The following is a 22978-nucleotide window of genomic DNA, read 5'->3' on the forward strand; positions in this document are numbered from 1 at the left end:
ATGCCAAATAGACGTGTCTGTCAACTTGAAAGTTCGACTTAAGCGACATATTCATTTGATAGAAGTCACAAGTAACTTTGGCTGATGGTACAATAAAAAACTGAAAAAAATGTATTAGGGTACCTCCAATAGACGTAAAGTGGGGGTGATTTTTTTTTTCTCATCCAACCCCAATAGTGTGGGGTATTGTTGGATAGGTCTTTTAAAACCATTAGGGGTTCGCTACGATGATTTTTCGATTCATTGATTTTTTTTGCGAAATATTCAACTTTAAAGTGCAAATTTTCATTAAAACCGAGCGTCCCCGTCCCCCCCCCTCTAAAATCGAAACCGGTGGGTGGAAAAATTTGAAAAAATTCAGGATGGTAGTAAGTATATCAAACTTTCAAGGAGAACTACAACGGCTAAGTTTGTTTGAGAATTATTAGTTGTTTTACTCTTAAATAGCAGCCTAAGGTATAAAATATACCTAAACTTGGAAGATTTCGTTATAAAATATGAAATCCTTAGAAAAATATTACTTAACCCTATTTTGGGCGTGTCCGACACGCTCTTGGCCGGTATTATAGTTTGTCTGTGATCTATACCGTAATACTTATTTTCTGTATTTTGCATAATTTGACTCCTCACTCGCAGTATGAAAACGGGACAAAACAAGTTATTTTTAAAATGACGAAAATCTGCGTTTTAGACAAAGTTGTTTTTGTCACAATAAGGTTAGCATGACATTTTTTTAATTATAATAAATTATAATTAAAACTTAAACGTTACACATCCGTATTTAGGTAAGAGAAACGGACGCGTGTAGAATGAATGAAAGGTATGAATTAATGGTCTTTTGCAACCGTTAAGAAATCATCTTCAGATCTTTTTGCAACACATATCTAGTTGAGTGGCTGGTAGGAATAGGCAAGGCATGGATGTGTATATTAAGTCAGTGTTTCTGTATGTGTATCTATTTTATCAGCTAATAAACCATTCTTATTCTTAACTTCTTAGTATTGCGATCAAAAGCACATCAAGACCATTTTTTTGAAAGTGTATTTCATACTAATATCGAGGACGTTAAAACATATACGGTTAGTTCTAGGTGACATGATTGACGAAATTTGGCAAAAAAAATTGGGAAAAATGAAAACCTCACAACACTGGTAAAGGAAAATTCTGAAAAACTGAAAAAGAGACTCATAATTTTCAGCCGGAAACGGTTGAACAATGGTCTCCCTCTTAGAACGCCGTACATAATGAACGACAGCCACTTGCATCCACTGGATACCCGCGACTCTTGCGATATCGTCAGTCCACCTAGTGAGAAGCCTGCCAACGCTTCGTCTTCCGGTTCATGGTCGTCACTCGAGGACTTTTCTCTCTCAAATGTTCCAGCCATTGCCATTTCAACTTGCAGAATAATAATCCTCGAACTATGTCGGTTTAGTTTGTCAGTGGAAAAGAGGTTTAAGTACCTATACAATATTATATTTTTCAACTCTGCGCACTTCACTCCGTCAACCACTTCTAGGTACGTACTTACCTACCTTCATTTTTACTTTACTAGGTACTCTAGCGCTTCCGGAAGAATCTAGAATATTATTTACTGCTTATAGCTGCACATTCTTGCAACTCTTCCCTCTATGATGTCTTGTTACGTATGCGTCGATCTTTGTTCTTGAAGTACAGAACTTAGATAAAAAAACTCGTTTCCCTGAATTCATCATTGCGATACGACGGCAAAATACAGAACTAAAATTCATTGAAACGCAAAATTCTTGTTCCTTCATAATTTGCATTATACCTTACATTTAGAAATAATAACCTAATCTAATCAAATCAAGTGAATATTCCGATGAAATAATGCATGATATCCATACCTTTGCATTAATCCTAATCATAATAAATCTTTCATATTCAAGACTGTTTCAATACATGTAGATTACTTATTGAATTATTGAAATCGGACATTCCATTTAAAAGATATTATGAAATACTATTTACTCTATACGTCGCGTCGACGCGCCCCGGCTTCGCGCGGGTACTAAGTATACAGTTTTTGGGAAAAGGAGCTGAAAAATGTGTGTAAAGTGCCCTTGAGACCTTTTTACCCTACTGTCCACAGGAGAGTTATTTTGAAAACTGTACCCATGCGGAGCCGGGACTGGGCGCTAGTACCTATTTCATAAATTGAATTTTTGGTTAGCTGTACTATGTCCGATCTCCGTTATTTTACTAAATAGCCCGCTGATCCTATCTACAGCAGTTCAACCCCATAGCCTATGCCATGTCGCTTCCTGCCTTCTTGAAATACTTTTCTGTCTATTTTTGTTTGAAAATTAAATAGTTCAATTAATCCTTTCACCTACAACACCTTTCTTTCTTTCTTTTTTTTCTTTTCTTTTACTATTAAATTTAAAAAGGCATCGTATCAAGGTTTACTCGTTTGAACTAAACGTAAATAAGTATGTTGACTTTGAAGGATTATTTAACTAACATTTCTAATATGTAATTTAACGAAACTTTCTCAAAGAGCTGGCACCAGAACCTATATAAACTTAACTAGGTTTGCCCTAGAAGGAAAATAGAAACGTCCAGTTGCACATAAACATAATTTAATGTATTTAATGTAATGTTTGTTTATGCCGATTTGCAACCGATCTCCTGCAGAGCGTGTTCATACTGTTCCAGGGAGTGGCGTAAGCGTACAGCACAAGCCTACAGAACTAATAATAAGTGGAATATAAATGTCACTCGAGCCAAGGCGCTATATCGCTAAAAATCCATATATATTTATTTCCTCGTCGCGGTATGCAACGTAGCTAATTGATTAATAAATTGTGTGATTGCTGAGATTATGGATAAAAAGATTAGGTACATACCTGCTCTTATGATTGGTGAGTACCTACCGTAATTTATTTAAACCTACTTATAGAAAAATAAAATTAATGTGCGTCATAATAGCAGAAAAGGCAAAAAAGTGCCGACATTGATTTTGGAAGGTAATATGCAAAATAAGAATTCTATTCCTCTTATTTTTAGTTCTGTGTGTAAGCCGCCAGTTGTAGCATTATAATTCTATTGCTATCATTACGAGGCAGTCATTACCGGACCACCGTGAAGCACATGCAGTATAATAAACCATACGCCAACCAACATAACCAGTTTATTGCAGTTTTTAAACACCTTTTCCTGAAACCATTTTGCCAGTTTTAAGGCATTTTATATTTTGTGGTCGCGACGTATTTAGGTGTCGGGTTAGTTCAGCCGTCCATCAAAAGATGGCAACACACACCAAGTTTAAAACAGTAGGTTTAAAATACATTTCTACCTAAAACGCGGTTTTCCAGAGATGAGACCTAGCTGAATTTGATTTTCGTCCCGTATATACTTATACTATATAGTTAATCTTTGTAGTATTGCATTGAAAATGCAGAAATAGCTAGCTCTGTAGAGGACAACCAGGCATGGCGAAGACATGAACTTGGAGTATGAGTAGTCCTTGCGTCCGCCCGAGGTCTGTCTAGGACCCTGTCTGAAAATCAGCGCTGGACCTCGATGTCCAGCATATGCTGAGACCGGGACCCATTATCACACTACACTACATCCTTATTAGTATAATAATTTATGTTCAGTTTTTAATTTACAATCATTTTTATTATTTTCTGTTTTTACTTTTTTTGGTGCCAATAAAAATGTTTGAATTTGAATTTAAAACGTAGTGATATTTATGATTATAATCTCTTTGTTGTCCGTTAATTTCATACTAACCTTGTAACCTTGTTTAGTCAATAGACAATAAATAAATACTATTTACTTCTATATTATAATAGCAACCCATAGCAACCATTATGAAGGTTGTCCCGGCAACTACGGTGTTGAATATTTAATATTGATTTGTTTGTCATTGGGAACTCCTTGCTTACTGGTTTTGGTCGTTTTATTATTATTTTCGTTTCGTTTTACAATGAGTGACCAAGCAAAGTCAGGTCCGCAGAAGGAGATGCAGGCGGGATTTTGTTCAGCAACTTGCGTGGATCGCGAAAGCCTTCGAAACGAAATTAAGAAACCAGAGCCTAAAACTTCGGACTACTTCGTAACATGCAATTTGCCTAAAAGATTTGAACATCCACGTAAGTATAATTCTAGACTAAGGTGTTGCGCGCGGCTGCGCTCCCGTTACCAGTTTTTTTTTAATTTTATTTGACTACTTGTACTATTAGCAGTCTATATGTACATACTCGTAGATGTCGATCACTATAAGGTACTTATTCTGTAATTCGACACAAACCTTGTTCTGATAGTAAAAAGAACAAAATAGTAGATTGTTCAACAAGGGACTAAAACAAGCCATATAGACACGAGATGTTTTAGTTCGAGTGGCATGATGGTTGTTTAGTCTCGCGTTAAACACTCTACTTCTTACTTTGAATGCGAGGAAAAAAAGCAATGTTTTGTTCAAAATTACAATATAACTTTTTAAAAACGTACGCTCGACTAATGGACAGGCCATCTGTTCAAAATTCAAATAGCAAAAAAAAATTGTTGCGCGGTTTTTTTTCTTTTATTATTTACCTATGAAGTGATGTTCTAAATGCTTGCATATTTAGCCAACAGTTTAAAAATTTAAAACTATTTTAAAACTAATTGGACATTGCATTGCATAATTGCATAATAAAATGAATTAATCCTTAACATAATTGAATAGATTCATATTCGTAATCATTAATTGTGTTTCACATCGTATTTTTTTAAATAGTTTATCATAATAATATTGCATTGTCATCGGATTTATACATGCATGAAAAATTTCAGCTCAATCGGTTGAAGATATCCACTTCAAATTTATGTTAAAATATTAATTCCACCCGAACAAACATAACTAGTTACATTACATTACAAGTTAATAAAAACATATCACCAAAATGTAAGCACTAGGTTCAAGTATTTTGAATAAAAAACAATTTTTAATTCTCATCCTCTTTGGCTGTCGCCCTCTCAGAGGCTGAATAGCGCTTCAGACTCTTGCCATGCGCAGCAGCAGAAAAAAAAGAAGCTGTCAGTTTGGTTCATTCGCGGGAAATTCAGTGGACTTCGTATGTTGTGTAATTAAATAATAAGAAGCTCGACCAGTGTGAATAAATTTTAAACTGTATTATAAACCTTGTAAATAGTGTTAAGTACTTAGTATGATATTTTAAGTAAAAAAAAAACAACAGGTAAACATAGTGATTATACGGTGTGGATTTGGCGAGCGCTTTATCAAAGTTGCTTCATTGAGGTTTGTGGGTCATAAATTGCTTTATTAATTTTGCACAAAAACGAATAAACCACACAATCAGACAGTATATTATATTATCGAAGCTTTTATAAAACATCATTAAAATCGCAAACTTTAAAGTTCGAACTTAAAAGGTAAATATTCAACCGAAATAGCTGGCCGTTGCTAGGCGATTATTTGGAAATAATTTCGATCCGCATTAGCGATCCCTTACCTCAAATAGCGAATCTACTGTGTTAATTAAAAGTGAAGTTGTGTTAAATACTTGCGATGTATAGATATCATTTAATAATATTGTAAATTTTTAATATTTAATAATATCATTGAGTTTCTTGCCGGATTCTTCTCAACAGCTGTTTTTCCGAGCCGGTGGTAGATTTTATTGACATTCATAAGTGCTTGTTATAGCCAAAATTGAATAAAGATATTTTGACTTTGACTTTGACTTTCGTATAAAGCTTCTCTTGACAATTACAAACACAACAAATAAAATTTGACAAATAGGTCCAGCCGTTCAACACATAGGATACTGTTTATCCCGGAAAATTGCACAGTTCCGTCAGTTGATAAAGGAATTCTTCACAAGCGAAGTCGTCGACAACAGCTAGTTAAGTTAAATACGCCTGCCACAGTACCTTTTATTGAATTTAATAGATAGCCGTTTTATTATAGCTGTAGCCCAGATTTGATTTGATTTGATTTGAGATTTGTTGATTGAGTTGGCTCTACATATAGATTTCAACGTTGCTAATTCGACACCTTGGCTAATGGCATTATGATTAAATATACAAAGACATAAGCTCTTGAAATTTGCGTCATAGAGTTTACATTCATTATTAGTAGTTTCGATCGATCATAATATGAAGGTGTCATTGATCTTTGCTAAAACATAAAACGAATGTGTGGTGTTTCCGGTGATGCGGGTTTCCCCGATACACATCAGGATAAGCTGTAGAGTAGTTGTATTATAAGTATACCCCGTTATCAAGCGGGCTGTTTGGTGGCTAACTAACATTTAGTGATGCGCAACAAACTATCCAAGTCCAGACGTTGTAGAGTTATTTATGGGAATTACAAAATTTATCTGAAACACAATTTAAAAAAGTTTTTTATTGACATTGCACATTAATAATGTTAGGTAGCCACCAAACTGCCCGCTTGATAACGGGGTCTGCTTAAATTCAAGCTTCTGTTTATTTGGCGTTCCATCACAGGTTTCATCAAAATATTTTTGTTGACAAAAAATACAACATTATAAAAAGTAAGTTTGATATAATTATTGCATAACCTAACCAACAAAAAGTTGAAAAACCCCGACTTTGTCACTTCAAAGTTTAATATCTCAAAAACGGCTGAACCGATTTTGATAAAACATGTCTAAGAACCATCGCTAGAAAACCTGCTTTCAAATAAAAAAGTCAAAGTCAAAATATCTTTATTCAATTTCGGCTATAGGTAACAAGCACTTATTAATGTCAAAAAAAATTACCATCGGTTTGGAAAAACCTCTGTTGAGAAGAATCCGGCAAGAATCTCAACGAGGTATATTTTTTTAAACAGATTTACAATATTATTAAATGATATCTATACATCACAAGTATTTATCGGTGTTTAAGTTTAAGTTCTCGCTCCCACTTCACACCACGACTACAACACAATTTTATTTTTAACACAGTAGGTTCGCTATAGAAGGGATCGGTAATGCGGATCGGAATTATATTCAAATATCCCTGTCCATGATATAATCATTAACTTTATAATACACCTTAAATATTGATGTCTTCTTGACAGTAGATCTGAATTTTGTATTTGTTTCATTTGTAATATTTTTTGGAATTTTATTGTAAAAACGTATGCAATTTCCCAGAAACGACTTTTTGGTTTTAGCCAGTCTGTAAGATGGAACTTTAAGCTTCCCTCTGTTTCCAGCCAGCACTATAAGAAAGTATGCAATTAATAATAAACATCTTGTGTTTTACTAAAATTATTATGTTGACTATGTTTTAGCTAAGTTAAGTTTGAGGTACGAGCACATATCCATATCTGCGCTCATAAGTTTAAGGTTAATTTAATAATAACATTATTGCAGTGCCCTTACAGGGTTTGATTCAGTTTTCTGTATTGTTTCAAAGCAAATAAATGGCTTATGGACGTTAGTGGGAAACTCACATATGTTCTTAAAATACATGATTATTTCAAAAACATAAAGCGACGGCAGGGTTAGGATACCTGTTTCCTTAAAAAAAAGATCTTAAAGATTCACGCGTCTTCAAATTATAAATTGCAATAATTGCTCTCTTTTGTAAGATAAAAATTGACTCAATGTCTGCAGCAGATCTCTATAAAATAAGGCCGTACGAAATAATGCTATGAAAGTAAGCAAAATACACCAACCGTGCCGTCGCCACATCGGTTAGCTGCCGTATTACCCAAACTGCAAAAGCAGCAGAGCTCAATCTACCCGCAATTGCTGTGACGCGAGGTCCCCACTGTAGTTTAGAATCGAGCGTTATTCCTAAAAATACTGTTGATTTTACAAATTCAATAGTTTGATCATTTAACTTTATATTTGAAACTGAATTCGAGTTAGATGAATTTATCAACGAGAATTTAATATATTTGGTTTTCATTCAAATCGGTCACCCGTTTAAGAGCTACGGTGCCACAGATACACACATAGCGGTTAAACTTATAACACCCCTCTTTTGCGTTGGGATTAAAAGTTAAGGGTTACGCCCGTTCCAGTCATCATGTTATATGTACGGTCAGCCAAATAAGTGGTCTATCAATTTTAAACAAATTTCTATGTCGCTAAAGTTGAACTTTCAAATTGACAAATTCGTCTTATCGACATTAATGTTTTATGGCATAGCATGCAACGCATGCAATGCATGAGAAATATAATAATCTACGTTAGGGAGGTAGACCACATATTTTGGCTGACGGTAGAAGACACAAAAGGGTTTCTGGCCGGTTTGCAATATCTGATGATAAGGGGCTGTTTCACCATCCATTGATTAGTGTTAACTGACGGTTAAATGTGATGCCGTCTCTATTTGTTTTGTTCAAATAGACGGAGACGGCATCACATTTAACCGTCAGTTAACACTAATCAATGGATGGTGAAATAGCCCCTAAATATCTGAATACTTGATACCAATTTGTTAGTAGGAAGTGAGCCATGGTCCGTAACATTAATTTGGTTAAGTAGTTATTTGAACGCGATCATGGTGCGTGATCGAATTTTAAAATACATACACCGTGTTTTTCTCGATTTCCGATAACTTTAACCGTTAAATCGAAGTCTTGGTTGAGAAACATTCAAGAGTAGACCCGAGACATAGTACTGCTGAGCTGTCCCACGTCGCGATGGACAGGAAGAAATGTTCGGATTTGATGGCAACCTTCATATGGATATGGTACTTATGGAGCCAAAATAAATTTTTCTTTCTTTCTTTTTTCAGTAATTTGAGAGGCACCACAAAAAGAAGAAGTTAACTTTGACAGACAGCTCAGTTCATTGATAGAAACTACCTTTTTTATTATTTTGAAACGGGTTTCGTACAAATTTGTCACATTAGCCCATAGGGCAAAACACTAAATAACAAGAAAAATAGAAACTACATGATAATTTACTTAATTATATTTGTTTCAGATTGGTTTAACGGCTATGGCAGTCAGACGGACAAGCAACACCCGTTCTACCGCACTTCTGCAAGTGTATACGGATGGTACCCACCAGGTCTGTAGATATTTAAAAAAAAAGCAGAAAAATAGAAGCGACAAATTTAAAAACTGAAACCTGACTTGGGAAATACAACGTGCTTTGTAAAGTCGTGCAACAAAGGACATAATTTTCCGGACTTTCGAAGTTAGCTATAGCTCTTAAATTTTTTGTTTAAACCATAGAGTTGTTTAGACACCTCTAAATTTGTTGAAGGGTCCATGGAAAGAACATCTCTGTCACCTTTTTTACATTGAGATTTTAATCTCAAAATGTAGAACTTGCCAATGACTTACCATTGAATCATATATAATCTGAAAACATTAGAAAATATTTTTTTTTAACTTTTATAGAATGGTGACCATGTCATTGTTCGTGATGACTAACTTTTAAACCGCTTTGACAAAAGTTGCTTAGGTGACTAGACATATATGTTCTTTCCGTGGACCCTTCATTTATTGCAGACCTTATATATTGTAAAAATACCTGCCACATCAATAATCTATCAACATCTACCAAGTTATTTTTGCTTAATTTTGTTTATAAAATATAGGATGACTGGTTCCTGCACTACCGTAGGACATCCTGATATACAAATAGGTACTACACTGCTAAAATCATAACTGCTTCGCTAAGTCGAATGATAATAGGAAGATAAAACCATTGGGAGATAGTTGTCAGTTTACTTCCCTTGTAAGCGCCCCCCAGTGGCTAAAGATGAAACTATTTCGTACTATGTATATATGTATACCTACATAAATACTATGCGTGCGACTATGCAGTACTGTTGGATGTCCATTTAACTTTTTTATTATTATTCGTTAAATTAAACACACATTCAGCAATCAATCAAATTCTGCCTAACAAATACTTAACTATTTTAATTTTGCATTTAAATAAATAATGTGTCATTGTCACAAAATACTTACAAGCAATTCCTCTGATCAAATTAGAGAAGCGGGCGTTCGTACATTAAACTTTGTTTTTTCTTTAATAAAACGAGGCAAACGAAGCATAAGCGAGTGAGTGGTTTTCTTCTGTGCTTTGTTTTATAAGGTAGGAAGTATTTTTTGTTACATATTTGAGATTTCATTTTGATGTCTGAAACCTCAGTTTTTAAACCTGTAGACATTTCAAATTTTTTTACAACTGTATGACGTCATAAAACCCTCGTCAGTGCTATTTACGAGTAAGTAAGCCAGTTTTCAATGGGTTCTCATTCAGTGCATTTTTATTAGGAACCAATAACAAAAATTTTGACCGTAGGTTTGTTTGTTCAAAATAATTATGATGGTTCAATAATTTTAGTTTTAAAGCTTCGAGTGTAAATATTTTTTTGTTGTGCAGTATATTTCTCCGTACCGCTGGTGTTCTACCCGAAGAGTCAGCAATTCACCAGCGCTTTGGCGCAAGCTGGGATGTACCGCAACTACTCTCTCAATACTGCCATGGACCCGCCACCCCTTAAGTGAACCACAATACCCGTGAAATTAAAAATTGAGGTTAACCACGCGAGCCATGAATATTTTTGATTTTAGTTTGTCGTTACTAAGCTGTTTATGTTTAAAGTGATTTTCTCTGTAAGTTGAGCTGTTATTTAAGTTATATTATGGAACAAATAGCACGATGTTTAAGTTATAAGAGCTATTTTAGGTTAGTTTTAAATGTATTCGATTTTATTTGTGTTATCGATGTTATTGAGGTCTTCCTGTGAATTAGCTTAATAAAATAGTTGATCATGTCGTTGTTTTATTAGCTTACTACAATTTATTAATGGTTTGTCGAATATACGGGGTGCGGTCTACAGACATATAAATACTGTATATTGCAGGTATTCACTCGGTGCCATCCGTATTCTTCCCAGCTGGCCAGACGTTTACGAACCGCCTCTCTGCTGCCGGCATGTACCGTAACTACAGTCTTAACACCGGTATGGACCCAGCGGGCTACTCTTAACAAGTATTTTGTATTTATCTACCCAGTATTTAATAGTATCTGGTGATTGCTCAATTATTGGAATTTGTAATCGTTACTTTTGACGGATATTTAAAGCGGAATGTTTTCTACTCAATATCTTACAGAGTTTGGTAGGTATACTTTTCTTGGAGATTGATAAATTTAACATTTTTTAGTATCTGTTTATATGTTAGAGGCATGTTAAAATATATTTTGTGATTTCTGTTGAAATAAGTTTTTCATTGAAGGACAATAAAAATGAGGTAGTGGAATAAATCAAAGACAACCATCTCGGTACTTACCAAAAGAGGTATTTATTATATTATATAGATAAACATGCAATCAAATTCCAATATAGGTTTTATTACGTTCGAGACACATGGATGTCACTCAGCCTTTGGATGCGGAATTTCGTAGAACATTCGGGTATTTCATGCTAGCTCTTAACGTAGGTGGGTTATTTAGTTATTGTAGTGACATTCCATGGCCCTTTCTCTAGTAGAACAAGATTGCCACGAACAATTACGGCGGCGCTGCGGCAGCAAGTCCAGTCACACGACTTAATAGTCTTGCCTCCACGCGATGCTTGGGATAATTAATCGTGGCCCATCTTCTTAGAGCTCACCATGCCATCCATATGAGTAAACATCGTATAACTTGTTAGCAACAACAACAACAGCATTTATATTAATGTTATTTATATATTGTTATCTAATAAACTAATTATAACATTAAACATTCATAAAATTAAACTAAATCACTGGTGGATTAAATATACAATAATTACATCGTCTTGTAGGTACTGGTAACAAAAGGTTAGTCATTAAACTATGCTTTAACTGTGATTTGTTATAAAATTGTTCATATTAAGGTACCTAATTGCGCATTTTTATAGATACTTACTTACACGTAGTTACATGGTGGATACGGCTAAACAATTTTGTGTCAAACTAGCTACGAGTGCATATAAAAATTACACTAAAAACATACCTACTCGTCCGGCAGGTATGCCTCTACTCAGGTATGACACAGTATTATACCAAGGCCCCAACAACAAACAATTTTCGACAGTTTTACTTATGAAATAAACTACTACACCCACTAAACATTGTTACATAAGATAGAAATGTATGAAAACTTTGAGCACTAAGTCAACAAAATCCCGCTGTATATAATAATATTTGCAATTGATAACATATATAACTTACATGTATTGTATACGATAGCTATTTTCGTTGTAAAATCTACGATAACAAATGGTCGACTAAATGTGTTGGGCTTCAGATGGCTGGGCTCCCTTACATACGGGAACCGCAAATACTTTTGGTTTTAAATTCACCTACATTATTTAAAATGTCTACTTTTGAGTTACATTAGCTAAAGAATAGATAGGCAATATATGGTTGCTATATTTATATAGAGGTTTATGAAATTTAAAACTTGCAAGCAGTTGTGACAAATGTGCACGAGATTTTTAATCCTTCTTGGATCTTCGTTGATCTGTTCCACTCTCCTCCCTGATATGATACCATCAGACTTCGTTTCATACAACCCTTAGCTCTCCGAATGAGTAACAATTGAACAAATTTATTTAAAAAGCACAATAAATATTCCTTTATAAAATAATGACGTGTGTTAGTGCGGGATGTTCAGATAGTATTTGGTAACAACTATATATGTATACTCCGCCACGTCATGTTTAAGTTAAACAAATAATGGTAGCATGGAAATAATAATCACATGTAACTGCGTCAACAAGATTTTCTTAAAACTACGCGATACAACTAGTAATAAGGTATATAAAATGTGAATCAAATCTTGCATTTAACAATATTGTCTTCAATAGCATTGCTCACATCCCAACAATTTAGATCTAATAGGACCACACAGCGAAATAAATTTCATGGATTTCGATCTCGACACAAACCAAGCCGTACACGAGTTGATAACCGAATATTTTTATGTATTTAACATTTTCATCCAATTATTTTCACACGGTTAATTCAGAAGCAATAGACAGGTGCCTCTATACATCAGTTTCAATTAACGCTTAAGGGAAGCTATGAAAATTATAACATCCTTAAACCCCCTCAACTCTACTTATTGCCAAGTAATTTATTTGTCCTCGATGATATAATGCATCTATTTGCGATTGTGTGTCGTTTGCGTCGCTCTCCTACGAAGGTGAGGTAGAAGGAAGGCCGGAGACAGACACTACTGACCACGCGCGCGAGAGCGCCACGTGTGCCGAACGGGTTCGATCACAATGCAGCTCAGTTGATTCGTATTTTCATTATTTTATAATAAACTTATTGTAAAAAATCTATAGTTATTTTATATTAACACTATGCTTAGCTTCTGGTTTTGACACGGTCGCGTTCACTCCGTTCAGGGGTGGTCCCTACGAACCGGTGCGGAAAGGACTGTCGCTACTTCAATCGATGCAAAAGATATGAGTATTCATAGTAAAAAATGCCAGAACCAGTTTTTTCATCCTAAATTTGTAACAATTATACAAAGTTTGTAATAAAGGTACGAAAAGTTATATGCAAATAACAACGTTACCTCAAAATTTCGGACAATAAATGAGGTTTAAGTGATGATTATTTCGGGCTGCTTCGTGCTCAGTTGGTGACGGAGCTTTCTAAATACCACGGAGCTATGAGTAGTATTATCAGGTAAATTATTCGAGCAGCTCAGTCTCTAACTGAGCATCGTGTGTTGGTCCATCGTCTATTGTCCGAATCGCCGCTGGTTTTACATGTCCCCGAAGATGCCGGCGAAGGTTTTCCGCAAGTTCTTCATGGTGTCCTCGGCATCTTCGGTGAGCGTGGCGCTGAGCGAGCCCTGGCGCGCGAAGCCGCCGCGGCCGCCGGCGGAGCCCGCCGCGCCCGCCGCGCCGCCCGCGCTCGGGGCCGCCGACGTTGATGATACCGTCGATGATTGGGAAGCTGATTTACGAAGCAAAATACTGTTAAGGACTATTGCTCCTAATTGGACTAACAATGTGTTGATATTTTTTGCTAAACAAACCAGGAGTACCTACCAATATCAAGACTTCTTTTTCTATTCAAGCATAAACTAGTTATATCACAGCGCTTTTGCTTGGGCATTCACAAGCCATCGCTTGAGAGGGGCCTAAGCATTCTGTGTGCGCAGCAGTGGGACGTATATAGGCTGAGATGACAATGAAATGTTAATCGTTTTAGTTGTATTAAAAGGTTACTCTTCGCTTTAACTATCCTAAGTTGGATGTGACTTGCCTTGCGAGTCGCGGCGCGTGAGCGGTGGCGGCGGCGGCTGGCTGGGCTCGGCGGGGATGGGCGGCAGCGGGCGGTCGATGCTGGCGGCGGCGGCGAGCGGCGCGGGCGGCGGCGCGGACGGCGGCCCGGCGCCCGGCAGCGGCGGCGCGCGCTCCTCGGGCGACGGCGCCGAGCTGCCCGACACCGAGCTGCGGGAAGCCGTCTTGGTTATGCCCGGGCGGCATACGGCCTGAAATGGAATTTGGATGTTGCGTTACTTAAAAGTGGTAACAGCTTATCATGCAAACGGTGAAAATGGGTCCCAATCCCCTAAATGTTAGACGATGTTCACCAATTTTTAATGTCAGTACTATAGTCAGTCGACACTAAAGCTAGGTTGACGTGCAATGGGTCAATTTCGGGGTAGACAGCTTCTAGCTAGTGGGGGTAGGCAGCACACGCAAGGTGCGGCCTACCCGCACTGTGCGCCACAGGGCACAAACGTTTCATTTTATTAAATGTGTATGTATGTATGTTATGTGTTTATATGTACAACTCTTTATTGCATATATAAAACACATGCAATTAAAAGATACTTAAAAAAACAGATGAACAAAGGTGAACTTATCCCTTTGGATACCACCGTTATAGTATCATTTGTACCTACCTACGACTATGTAAAGGCTAGTTTTCGTTTTTTAGGGTTCCGTTTTTGCCATTTTGGTTTTCGTTTTGCCATAGTTTCGCCATGTCTGTCTGTCTATGTGTCCGTCCATCTGTCCGTCCGCGGCTTTGCTTCGAGACTATCAATGCTAGAAAGCTGTAATTTTGCACGGATATATGTTACAACTAGCTCCCCGCCCCGGCTTCGCACGGGTTCAATAGGTATTCAAAATAACCCTCCTTTGGACAGTCGGGTAATAAATAAGATCTCCGTGCCAGTAGCCCGTAGCAAAATTTTCAAAAAACTAGCCAAGTGCGAGTCGGACTCGCGCACGAAGGGTTCCGTACCGTTAAAAAACAGCAAAAAATCATGTTTGTTGTATGGGGTCCCCTTAAATATTTATTTTATTTTAATTTAAAGTGAATATACAACAAATATTCTGTGAATATTTCAAGCGTCTACCGGTTGCGGTTATTAATATTGAACAAAAAACGGCAAAATAAATCACGTTTGTTGTAGGGAGCCCCACTTAAATATTTATTTTATTCTGTTTTTAGTATTTATTGTTATACTACACACACACAAACATCACGCCTGTATTCCCAAATGGGGTAGGCAAAGCACACGAAACGTTACCACTTCGTAGCCACTTTTAGCAATACGAATATTGTTATAGTGATACGATAATCACGTTTCATGAGATCCAGCTCGGCGACAGACAGACAGTGGAGTCTCAGTAATAGGGTCCCGTTTTTACCCTTTGGGTACGGAACCCTAAAAAGGTCTCTAATCTAGGACACTTCACACACATTTTTTAGCTCCATTTCCCAAAAACTATCTGCACCCGACCCGCGCAAAGCCGGGGTGCGTCAACGTAAATGCATTTTTTGGTTAGATTGATATTTATCTGTACTAAAATACATCGAAATTGCTCCGAAGTTGGCGAGAAAACAGAACAGACGGTTGCTTTTGTATTTATTTTAATAGTTTGGATCCTTTGATAACAATACAGTTGATTATTGCAATCGGAGCTAATTTTCTTACAGGGGTTAGTTTGAATTTGCTTCAAGACGTTATTTCTATGAAAACCAAGAAGATAGGGAAAAAGTTAAATGTTCTACATGAAATACAATAACGTGTTTCATACAATTTGCCGCTTGACTTCCTCAGATATTGATTACAGCGTCTGTACTCAGGAAGGAATCAATTTCAAAGGCGCTGTGGGGCTTAATTTAAATAAGTGAATATTCATGAGCACATGAGCATACCTACAAGAATTTAATTCTGCTAGTTTTGTTTTTATAGGGATAATGTAGACAGAAATAGTGAAACTAAATATATCTCTAGCGTAAAAAAGACTAGTAAAAATTTGGAATACCTATCGTAAGCTCTAAAAAATGTGCAATCTACATTGTAAGTTTGCTAAGACTTATCGGATCAGGGGCCGTCCACCTGTCGGACAAACCCAAGATTCCGTAGCCATTACGAAAAAATCAAGTAATCTTTTTCTAAGGATTTCGTATTGTGTACGGAATCTTCCAAGTTTAGGTATATTTTAATACCTTAGGCTCCTATTTACTCTTAAACTACTAATAATTCTCAAGCAATATTAGCCGTTATAATTTTCCTTGATATACTTACCAACTAACAGTTTAAATTTTAGAGGGGGAGGGGGGGCACGCTCGATATTAATGAAAATTCGCAAACAGATCACTGAATCGAAAAATCGTCTTGGAAACCCCCAATGGTTTTAAGAGATCTATCCAACGATATCCGACAATATAGGGTTAGTCGAGAAAAAAACCGGCCAAGTGCGAGTCGGACTCGCGCACCGAGGGTTCCGTACAAATATTTTTATTATATGATGTAACTAAAAATTTATGCTTTTCACAATTTTCCCTTTATCTGTGCTATAAGACGTTGCTTCGTACCAAATTTCAAGATTCTGGGTTCACGGGAAGTATCCTGTAGGTTTTGATTCCCTTGCGAGTTTCGAAAATTTGCGGAAATTTGCGGCATAAACGGCTGTATCTTTTGATTGCGTTGGCTTAGAAGTTTGATTTTTTCACAGCTGAAAGAGACAGACTTGAGTATTTGAAACTTGAGTATCCTCCGAACTATTCCTAAAAAATGGTTGAACTACGTAAAAACGGACGTATTGACTTCGAGCTAACAAGATACTTACACTGTAAAAATTTGAAAACTGTAGAACTCCAATAACAGTTTGGATATAAAAACCTAAGTACAAGGACAGACGGACACGTGAGTGACGGCAATAGAGCTCCGTTTGGACTCTTCTGGTACAGAATCCCGAAAAAGAAGGACCTACGATTTCTATACTTGACCCAGCCTTTCGACCCGGACTCCTTCAACTTGAACTTCATATTTGAACAGTCATATCAGAAAAATATATCGATTCATACCACTTAAAAATATGTTACCACGGTTTTGTTACTTCGGAATAAGAGTCTGTGATACATATTTTAGAAAGGTCAAAGAAGTAGGACGAGCTGGCCCGAACTTCGATTTTCGAATTTCGTAGTAGCCGCCCAGGCACCTGCATGCGTTGCAAGACGAGCTCGGCGAGATGGCGGCGGTCCTCCTCCTGCGAGTCGCCCATGAAGGAGGTGGCCGAGTCGTTCAGCTCGATGATGTGCTCGCGGCCGTCCTTGCCCACCACCAGCTCCAGCGCGCACACCTCCAGCCCGCCAAAGATCTCGCTCACCTGCGGGGAGGAAATATTAAGGGGCTGTTTCACCATCGATTAATGTTAACTGACGGTTAAATGTGATGCCGTGTCTATTCGACTAGAGACGGCATCAGTCAGTAAACACTAATCAATGGATGGTGAAACAGCCCCTAAGGGTCATTATTCGAGCGTTTCAATCGCTGGATTTTTTTAGGCTGAGGCTCTGTTTCTACCAGAGATATGCGAGGATTTTTTGCGAGGGATGTGTCTCCGCTCAGCCGTTTCCACCAGAGATGTATGTACTGTGAGAGGATGGATGAATGAAGCGTTACTATTGGATCTTGGGTCCTGAAAAACCACATTCTTCGCAACACATCCTCGCACATCTCTGGTGGAAACGGAGCCTTAAGCTGGGATTTTTTTAAAGTAACAAAAAGTAAAAGAGGTATTCATCCTGCGTACATAATGTTATAAAACGTCTCTAGTTTTAAAAAGGCTCATACCTCAAGATGGATAATTTTAGTGGGTGAACTTGATGAATATTAATTTATTGAATCAAGCGTTACTTTGCGGAGGTCCATATCAATGAACTAAAAGAATTTCCTTTCCTTTTCCTGTCAAGGAAATTCTTTTAGTTCATTGATGAATATTATTTCCAGGGTCCATTTTGTTGACGTATTGATTTGAGATACGAGATTTTTTCAAAATAGTGACGAAATGCGTTCGTGTATCGCGTTGTATTCGTGTATATGTTTGTTATGTTTCACGATAAAACGAATTTGAATGAAAATTGATATGAGGACAATTGATAGCTCGAGACTTGAACTAAAAAACGCGCGCTATTGCGAGCTCGCTACCAGTTAATATATATGTTCCAAAAAATCGACGTTGTCACTACTCTCTTCTGTCACAACTCTCCTCGGTCTCCCCTATTGTTTGACATTTTTTATAGGTGATACCAGTTTTCAGTGCAAAATTCCCCACAGTTCAGTCCGAATCCTATTAAAATTTTTGTATTGGGCACAAAGCCGAAATGTATCGATTTTACGCATCAACGTGAACAATTTTTACTTTTAATCGACTTGAGAAAATGGCGAATCTAATGAATGTTCTTTGATATTTGAATGAATATTTGCATCGTCTGATTGAGTTTTCTTTTATACTGTACTTATTCGATATTAATAAGTAAACAAATACATATAATATACATATAAAAGTCAGGTGTTTGTACAAAACGTTCATAAGATCAATATAAATTCAACATTATGAAAGGCATTTAGTTTGATAGACTGCCACCTGCAATTTGATTCATACCTTTTACCCGTTTTCAGAATACCCGTAGATCCTATAATAAAAAATTCATGGGTGGATATAACTAGAAAAAGTCGCGAAGAAGACCTTTGGCTGGCTGCTAACAGCTGTCATATATGCTCTGAGCATTTCAAAGAAAAATATTTCATGGGTAGTGAAAAGCGTCGAAGATTGAAAAAGGAATTTGTCGTAGCGCTAAGGTGCTACTTAATCAAATTAATTGTTTGGAAAATAATCTCTAATACTAAAAATTCATTGTAATATTAATGAGTTTAATATTTGTTGAATAAAACATATTATTATACTGAATGAGCGTTAAAATTGTGGCCCGCAAATGTATGCATAAACAGGTAATTTAGTATGTAGAGGATAAACAGTTTTTTGTTTTATATATTCGTATTTTATTTGATTACATTCATTACTTTTACTGGCGTCTATCGCGCCCTAATAATTTCCCCCAAATTTTGGCAACTCAACATTACGTGGTATCATTTTGCACGCACACAGTGACAACCGGATTGACGTAACGCGAGCGTAAGATAAAGCTGTCACGCGGTCGCCACGCATACAAGCAAGAAAAAGTTGGGACGTTTTGATTCGCATTGTTTCCTACTGGCACTCTATCTAGTGTTGTATATAATCAAAGTTCATAATAATAATAATCATCGCAACCAAAAATAGTTACCTCGTCGATCCACATTTTGTATCGATCATTCATGCCGATAGCCTCCAGCATGGCTGATCCTTGGTTCGTTTTCCAGTTGCCTGATATAGACTTGCGCCTAAAAACCAACACAGGAAACAAATCAGTATACGAAAGCCTAGTGAATATATCGAAGCAGCTGTTTTCAGTGTGCTCCGCGGAGCATACCATAATTAAAATAAGGGGTCTATGAGTTCGCAGAGTACAAACTTCCATTAAACGAAAATGTCAATACCAAATTTTGATTTGACTCCGGCAAATATTTTTAGTTTCCAAAAGGGTTCCGTCACCAAAATATCTACTTTGAATACTTACCGCTGTTTTAGAGATACAATCATTTCGCCGACTATCATTTGATAAATACCTACCTACAACCTTTATTTAACTTAGGGGCTGTTTCACCATCCATTGATTAGTGTTAACCGACGGTTAAATGTGATGCCGTCTCCGTCTATTCGAACAAAACAAATAGAGACGGCATCACACCTAACCGCCAGTTAACACTAATCAAAGGATGGTGAAACAGCCCCTTAAAGTAGTATAACTTTTTAAAAACGTAATACCCATATTATCATCAGATTATGAATATGAGAATTATGAGTAAGCCGCGTCCTGTGTTATGAAAACGCCTGGCCAATTTATACCATTCTAGCATTTGGATGGAACTGGTTTCCATATTTTCTGTAGGCGTAGCTAAGTGCGTTATTATTATTTTACCTCCCACATCTTAAGCTGGAGAAATGATCACAATTCGTATTATACACAATAATTCTCATGCATTTTACAGCACATTTAAATGCTATTCAAAGATAAAGATTCATCCCGTCGTTGTCCCCATTTGCCTGTGGCACCTATATTATGTGCCCTGCATTTCTCATATGTTATATCATTGTATTGTTTTGTGGTGTTCAATAAATAATAATTGTATTGTGTGTTATGTTATGAATGTATCAATTATTGTATTGTTGAATTGTACTTACATGAACGCCTTATAGTTGGTGCCAATTTTTTGTATGTGAATGTCATATTTGGCGTCAATATAGGGTTCGACAGTGCAGTAACTGCCTACCATTGCCACCACCCCTGCTATGTCCTGAAAAGTAACAATTGTTATTATGTAATAATGGTGCGTAACGATACCTCGAGCCTGAGACCTATGAGGGCTCCCGCCTCTAGTGTGTCTTGGTTGGCAGGTTTGAGTGAAGCCCCATAGTTGAATGCTCGAAGGATGGATGTGATTCCTTAAGTGTTGAGTTGAGACATAGGAGTTTAAAGTCCAGAAAAACCTCTTCTCTCTTCGCCATTGATACTAATGTTGCCACGTTGTAGACCCAAGTGGGCACCAGTTTGATAGGCTCATTCAGTGGGAGGCAAGTCACTGCACTGCATAGGTACTAAATAAGTTCAATTTGTAAAATATTGGAAAAATAGTCCGCTATCTCACTCTATAGCCTGGTAATCCTATCCACAGTATCCCAATCCCATAACCCATTTCATTTCATTTTCTGGCAGGCAAAAGTTAGCAACTTCAAAGCAATTTGAGCTAAGCACATCCATATAGTGTATTAGGGGACAGATCTCTTAGCTGCACCCATTTCACTTTCACCTTACACGCTTCAGTTTCATGATTCATTTCAAATGACCACGTCTTTATGGGGCTGTGATCGGAAATCGTACAAACAGTAATAATAGTGATCCGCTTATTAAAGGAAACATTAATTAAAATCTGAAAGCTCACAGCATTCAAATTATGAATAAACGGGTCAATCGCTCACGGTCGGATGCGGATTCACCACACTTACTCAATCTGGAGGATAAGAATAAATCTTGATGACAATTTAAATTAATCTTGTTCAAAATGTTCAGCAGGACGCCTACATGGTTTATTCCTGTTATACCTAAGCCACCGATTTCCGTAATCCAGGCCGTGTTGCGTTTAAGCAGATTAACATATTTGTAGGTGATAGTCCGAAATGGGGCGTTACCTGGAAGTCGGCCAAAGAGTCCACTTTCACCTTGGCCACGCCGCTATGCGCGTGCCCTATCTTAATCACGACCGGGAATTTCTGAGCTGTTACCTGAAACAATAGAAAGATCATTATTCTCTACATGTCTTTATCGCGGAATCGAGATGAGAGGGAATTTAGTATCCATGTCTGTAGAAGTAGAATCAGTTTCGGGTAGAGTGGTTTTCTTCAGCCCGCTTTGTTGAATTTTAGACGTTGATCAGAGCTGTAGTTTTCAATACTTTCTGTTAACATATATAAGGTGCTAGAAAATTAGGAGCGGATATTTTCAGGGTATGTAATTAATAACCTAAGAATCAATTATACACATAAATTTAAGTATTGTGGGGTAATATTTTTTTGTTTCAGACAAAAATGCCATCCCGTCCAAAAATAATCATCCGTGCATTAACATTAACTGTATTTTTTTAAATTTAATTTAATTGAAGCTAATTAACAACGATGCAAATAATCGATCCTCAAAATATCCGAATCTGATTTTCTAGCAAACTGTATATACAGCAAATAAAAAAGAGCGATTAACAGAGCTTTTAAACCTGCTGAAATTTATATATATTGTAGATAAGTGTAGTCTAGTAAAGTACCTACTTAATGCTATTTGCAACGTAGGTACTGGTTTCTGGTAAATAAATATCATGTTAATTTAAATTATCTGGTATCACGCTAAATGTATTATCAAATAGTATTGTTCTTGCATAGTATTGTATCATAGTAAAATAATTTTATAGGAGTAGAACTACATAAATAAATAGTAAAAGATATATTACATGTAAATCTAAAATAGACTCCACAGATAGACAAGGAAGGTTGTTCCTTGTATACAGCAGCGAATAATTGTTTCATCTATTGTTTACATTAATTGCAAAATTGTTTAAACAATAAACAGCTCCCGAAACTAAGGAAACATTCGTTTGTTAAGCGGGCTTTATACCTACAAACAGTATGTTTAATCACACGCTTGTTACGACTAAATCACACGTGGACGCGCAAACTATATGTTATTTAGTTCCTTCAGTTAATTTTGTGGCGCCGATACGGATCTTAATTGCTAACGGGGCATAAATTTGTGACTTTGGTTTAGTTCGCCATTTTGGGCATTGAGACCCTTTCATATCTCAAACTAAATGACACTTAGTTAATGAAGCCAATAGAGCAGTGGGTGACGGCATCGAGGTACCAGTGAAGTAGAGTGGTGCTGTTAAATTTCAAAAATCGTTATTGTTGTTTCCCGGGTAAACATTTCAAAATCCCATTTAATGCTGTTATTTTATTTATTATAATATAATAAATGCGAAAGTTTCTGAGTGTGTGTATGCGTACGTGTGTTTGTTAATCCTTCAGACTAAAACGGCTGAAAGGATTAACTAAATGAAACTTTATACGTAGCTAGCTT

General features: G+C 36.7%; 2 protein-coding genes across 3 annotated transcripts in view; one reads left to right on the forward strand and one right to left on the reverse strand.

Annotated features, from left to right (window-relative positions):
- The first annotated feature begins 3837 nt into the window (after positions 1 to 3837).
- LOC141433367 (piercer of microtubule wall 1 protein) lies at positions 3838 to 11174 on the forward strand. 2 transcript variants are annotated; one of them, XM_074095374.1, is made up of 3 exons: positions 3838 to 4121; positions 8925 to 9011; positions 10825 to 11174. In XM_074095374.1, exons 1-3 carry the CDS (start codon positions 3956 to 3958, stop codon positions 10947 to 10949), a joined length of 378 nt encoding a protein of 125 aa, XP_073951475.1. In that variant the 5' UTR covers positions 3838 to 3955; the 3' UTR covers positions 10950 to 11174. The 2 variants fall into 2 exon arrangements, with proteins under 2 accessions (XP_073951475.1, XP_073951476.1); XM_074095375.1 differs by lacking the exon at positions 10825 to 11174 and adding an exon at positions 10341 to 10799.
- Positions 11175 to 11238: 64 nt separating this feature from the next.
- Syn (synapsin) overlaps positions 11239 to 22978 on the reverse strand; it is a 100572-nt gene continuing 88832 nt past the window's right edge. Inside the window, exons 9-14 of the mRNA XM_074095792.1 lie at positions 21544 to 21636; positions 20539 to 20651; positions 19541 to 19637; positions 17413 to 17580; positions 14213 to 14441; positions 11239 to 13900 (exon numbers count right to left, since the gene is read on the reverse strand). Coding sequence (XP_073951893.1) covers positions 13707 to 13900; positions 14213 to 14441; positions 17413 to 17580; positions 19541 to 19637; positions 20539 to 20651; positions 21544 to 21636 — 894 coding nt within the window. The 3' untranslated portion in view covers positions 11239 to 13706. The remainder of the gene's footprint in view (positions 13901 to 14212; positions 14442 to 17412; positions 17581 to 19540; positions 19638 to 20538; positions 20652 to 21543; positions 21637 to 22978) is intronic.

Source organism: Choristoneura fumiferana, chromosome 12 (assembly GCF_025370935.1).
Source record: "Choristoneura fumiferana chromosome 12, NRCan_CFum_1, whole genome shotgun sequence".
Lineage (NCBI taxonomy): Eukaryota > Metazoa > Arthropoda > Insecta > Lepidoptera > Tortricidae > Choristoneura > Choristoneura fumiferana.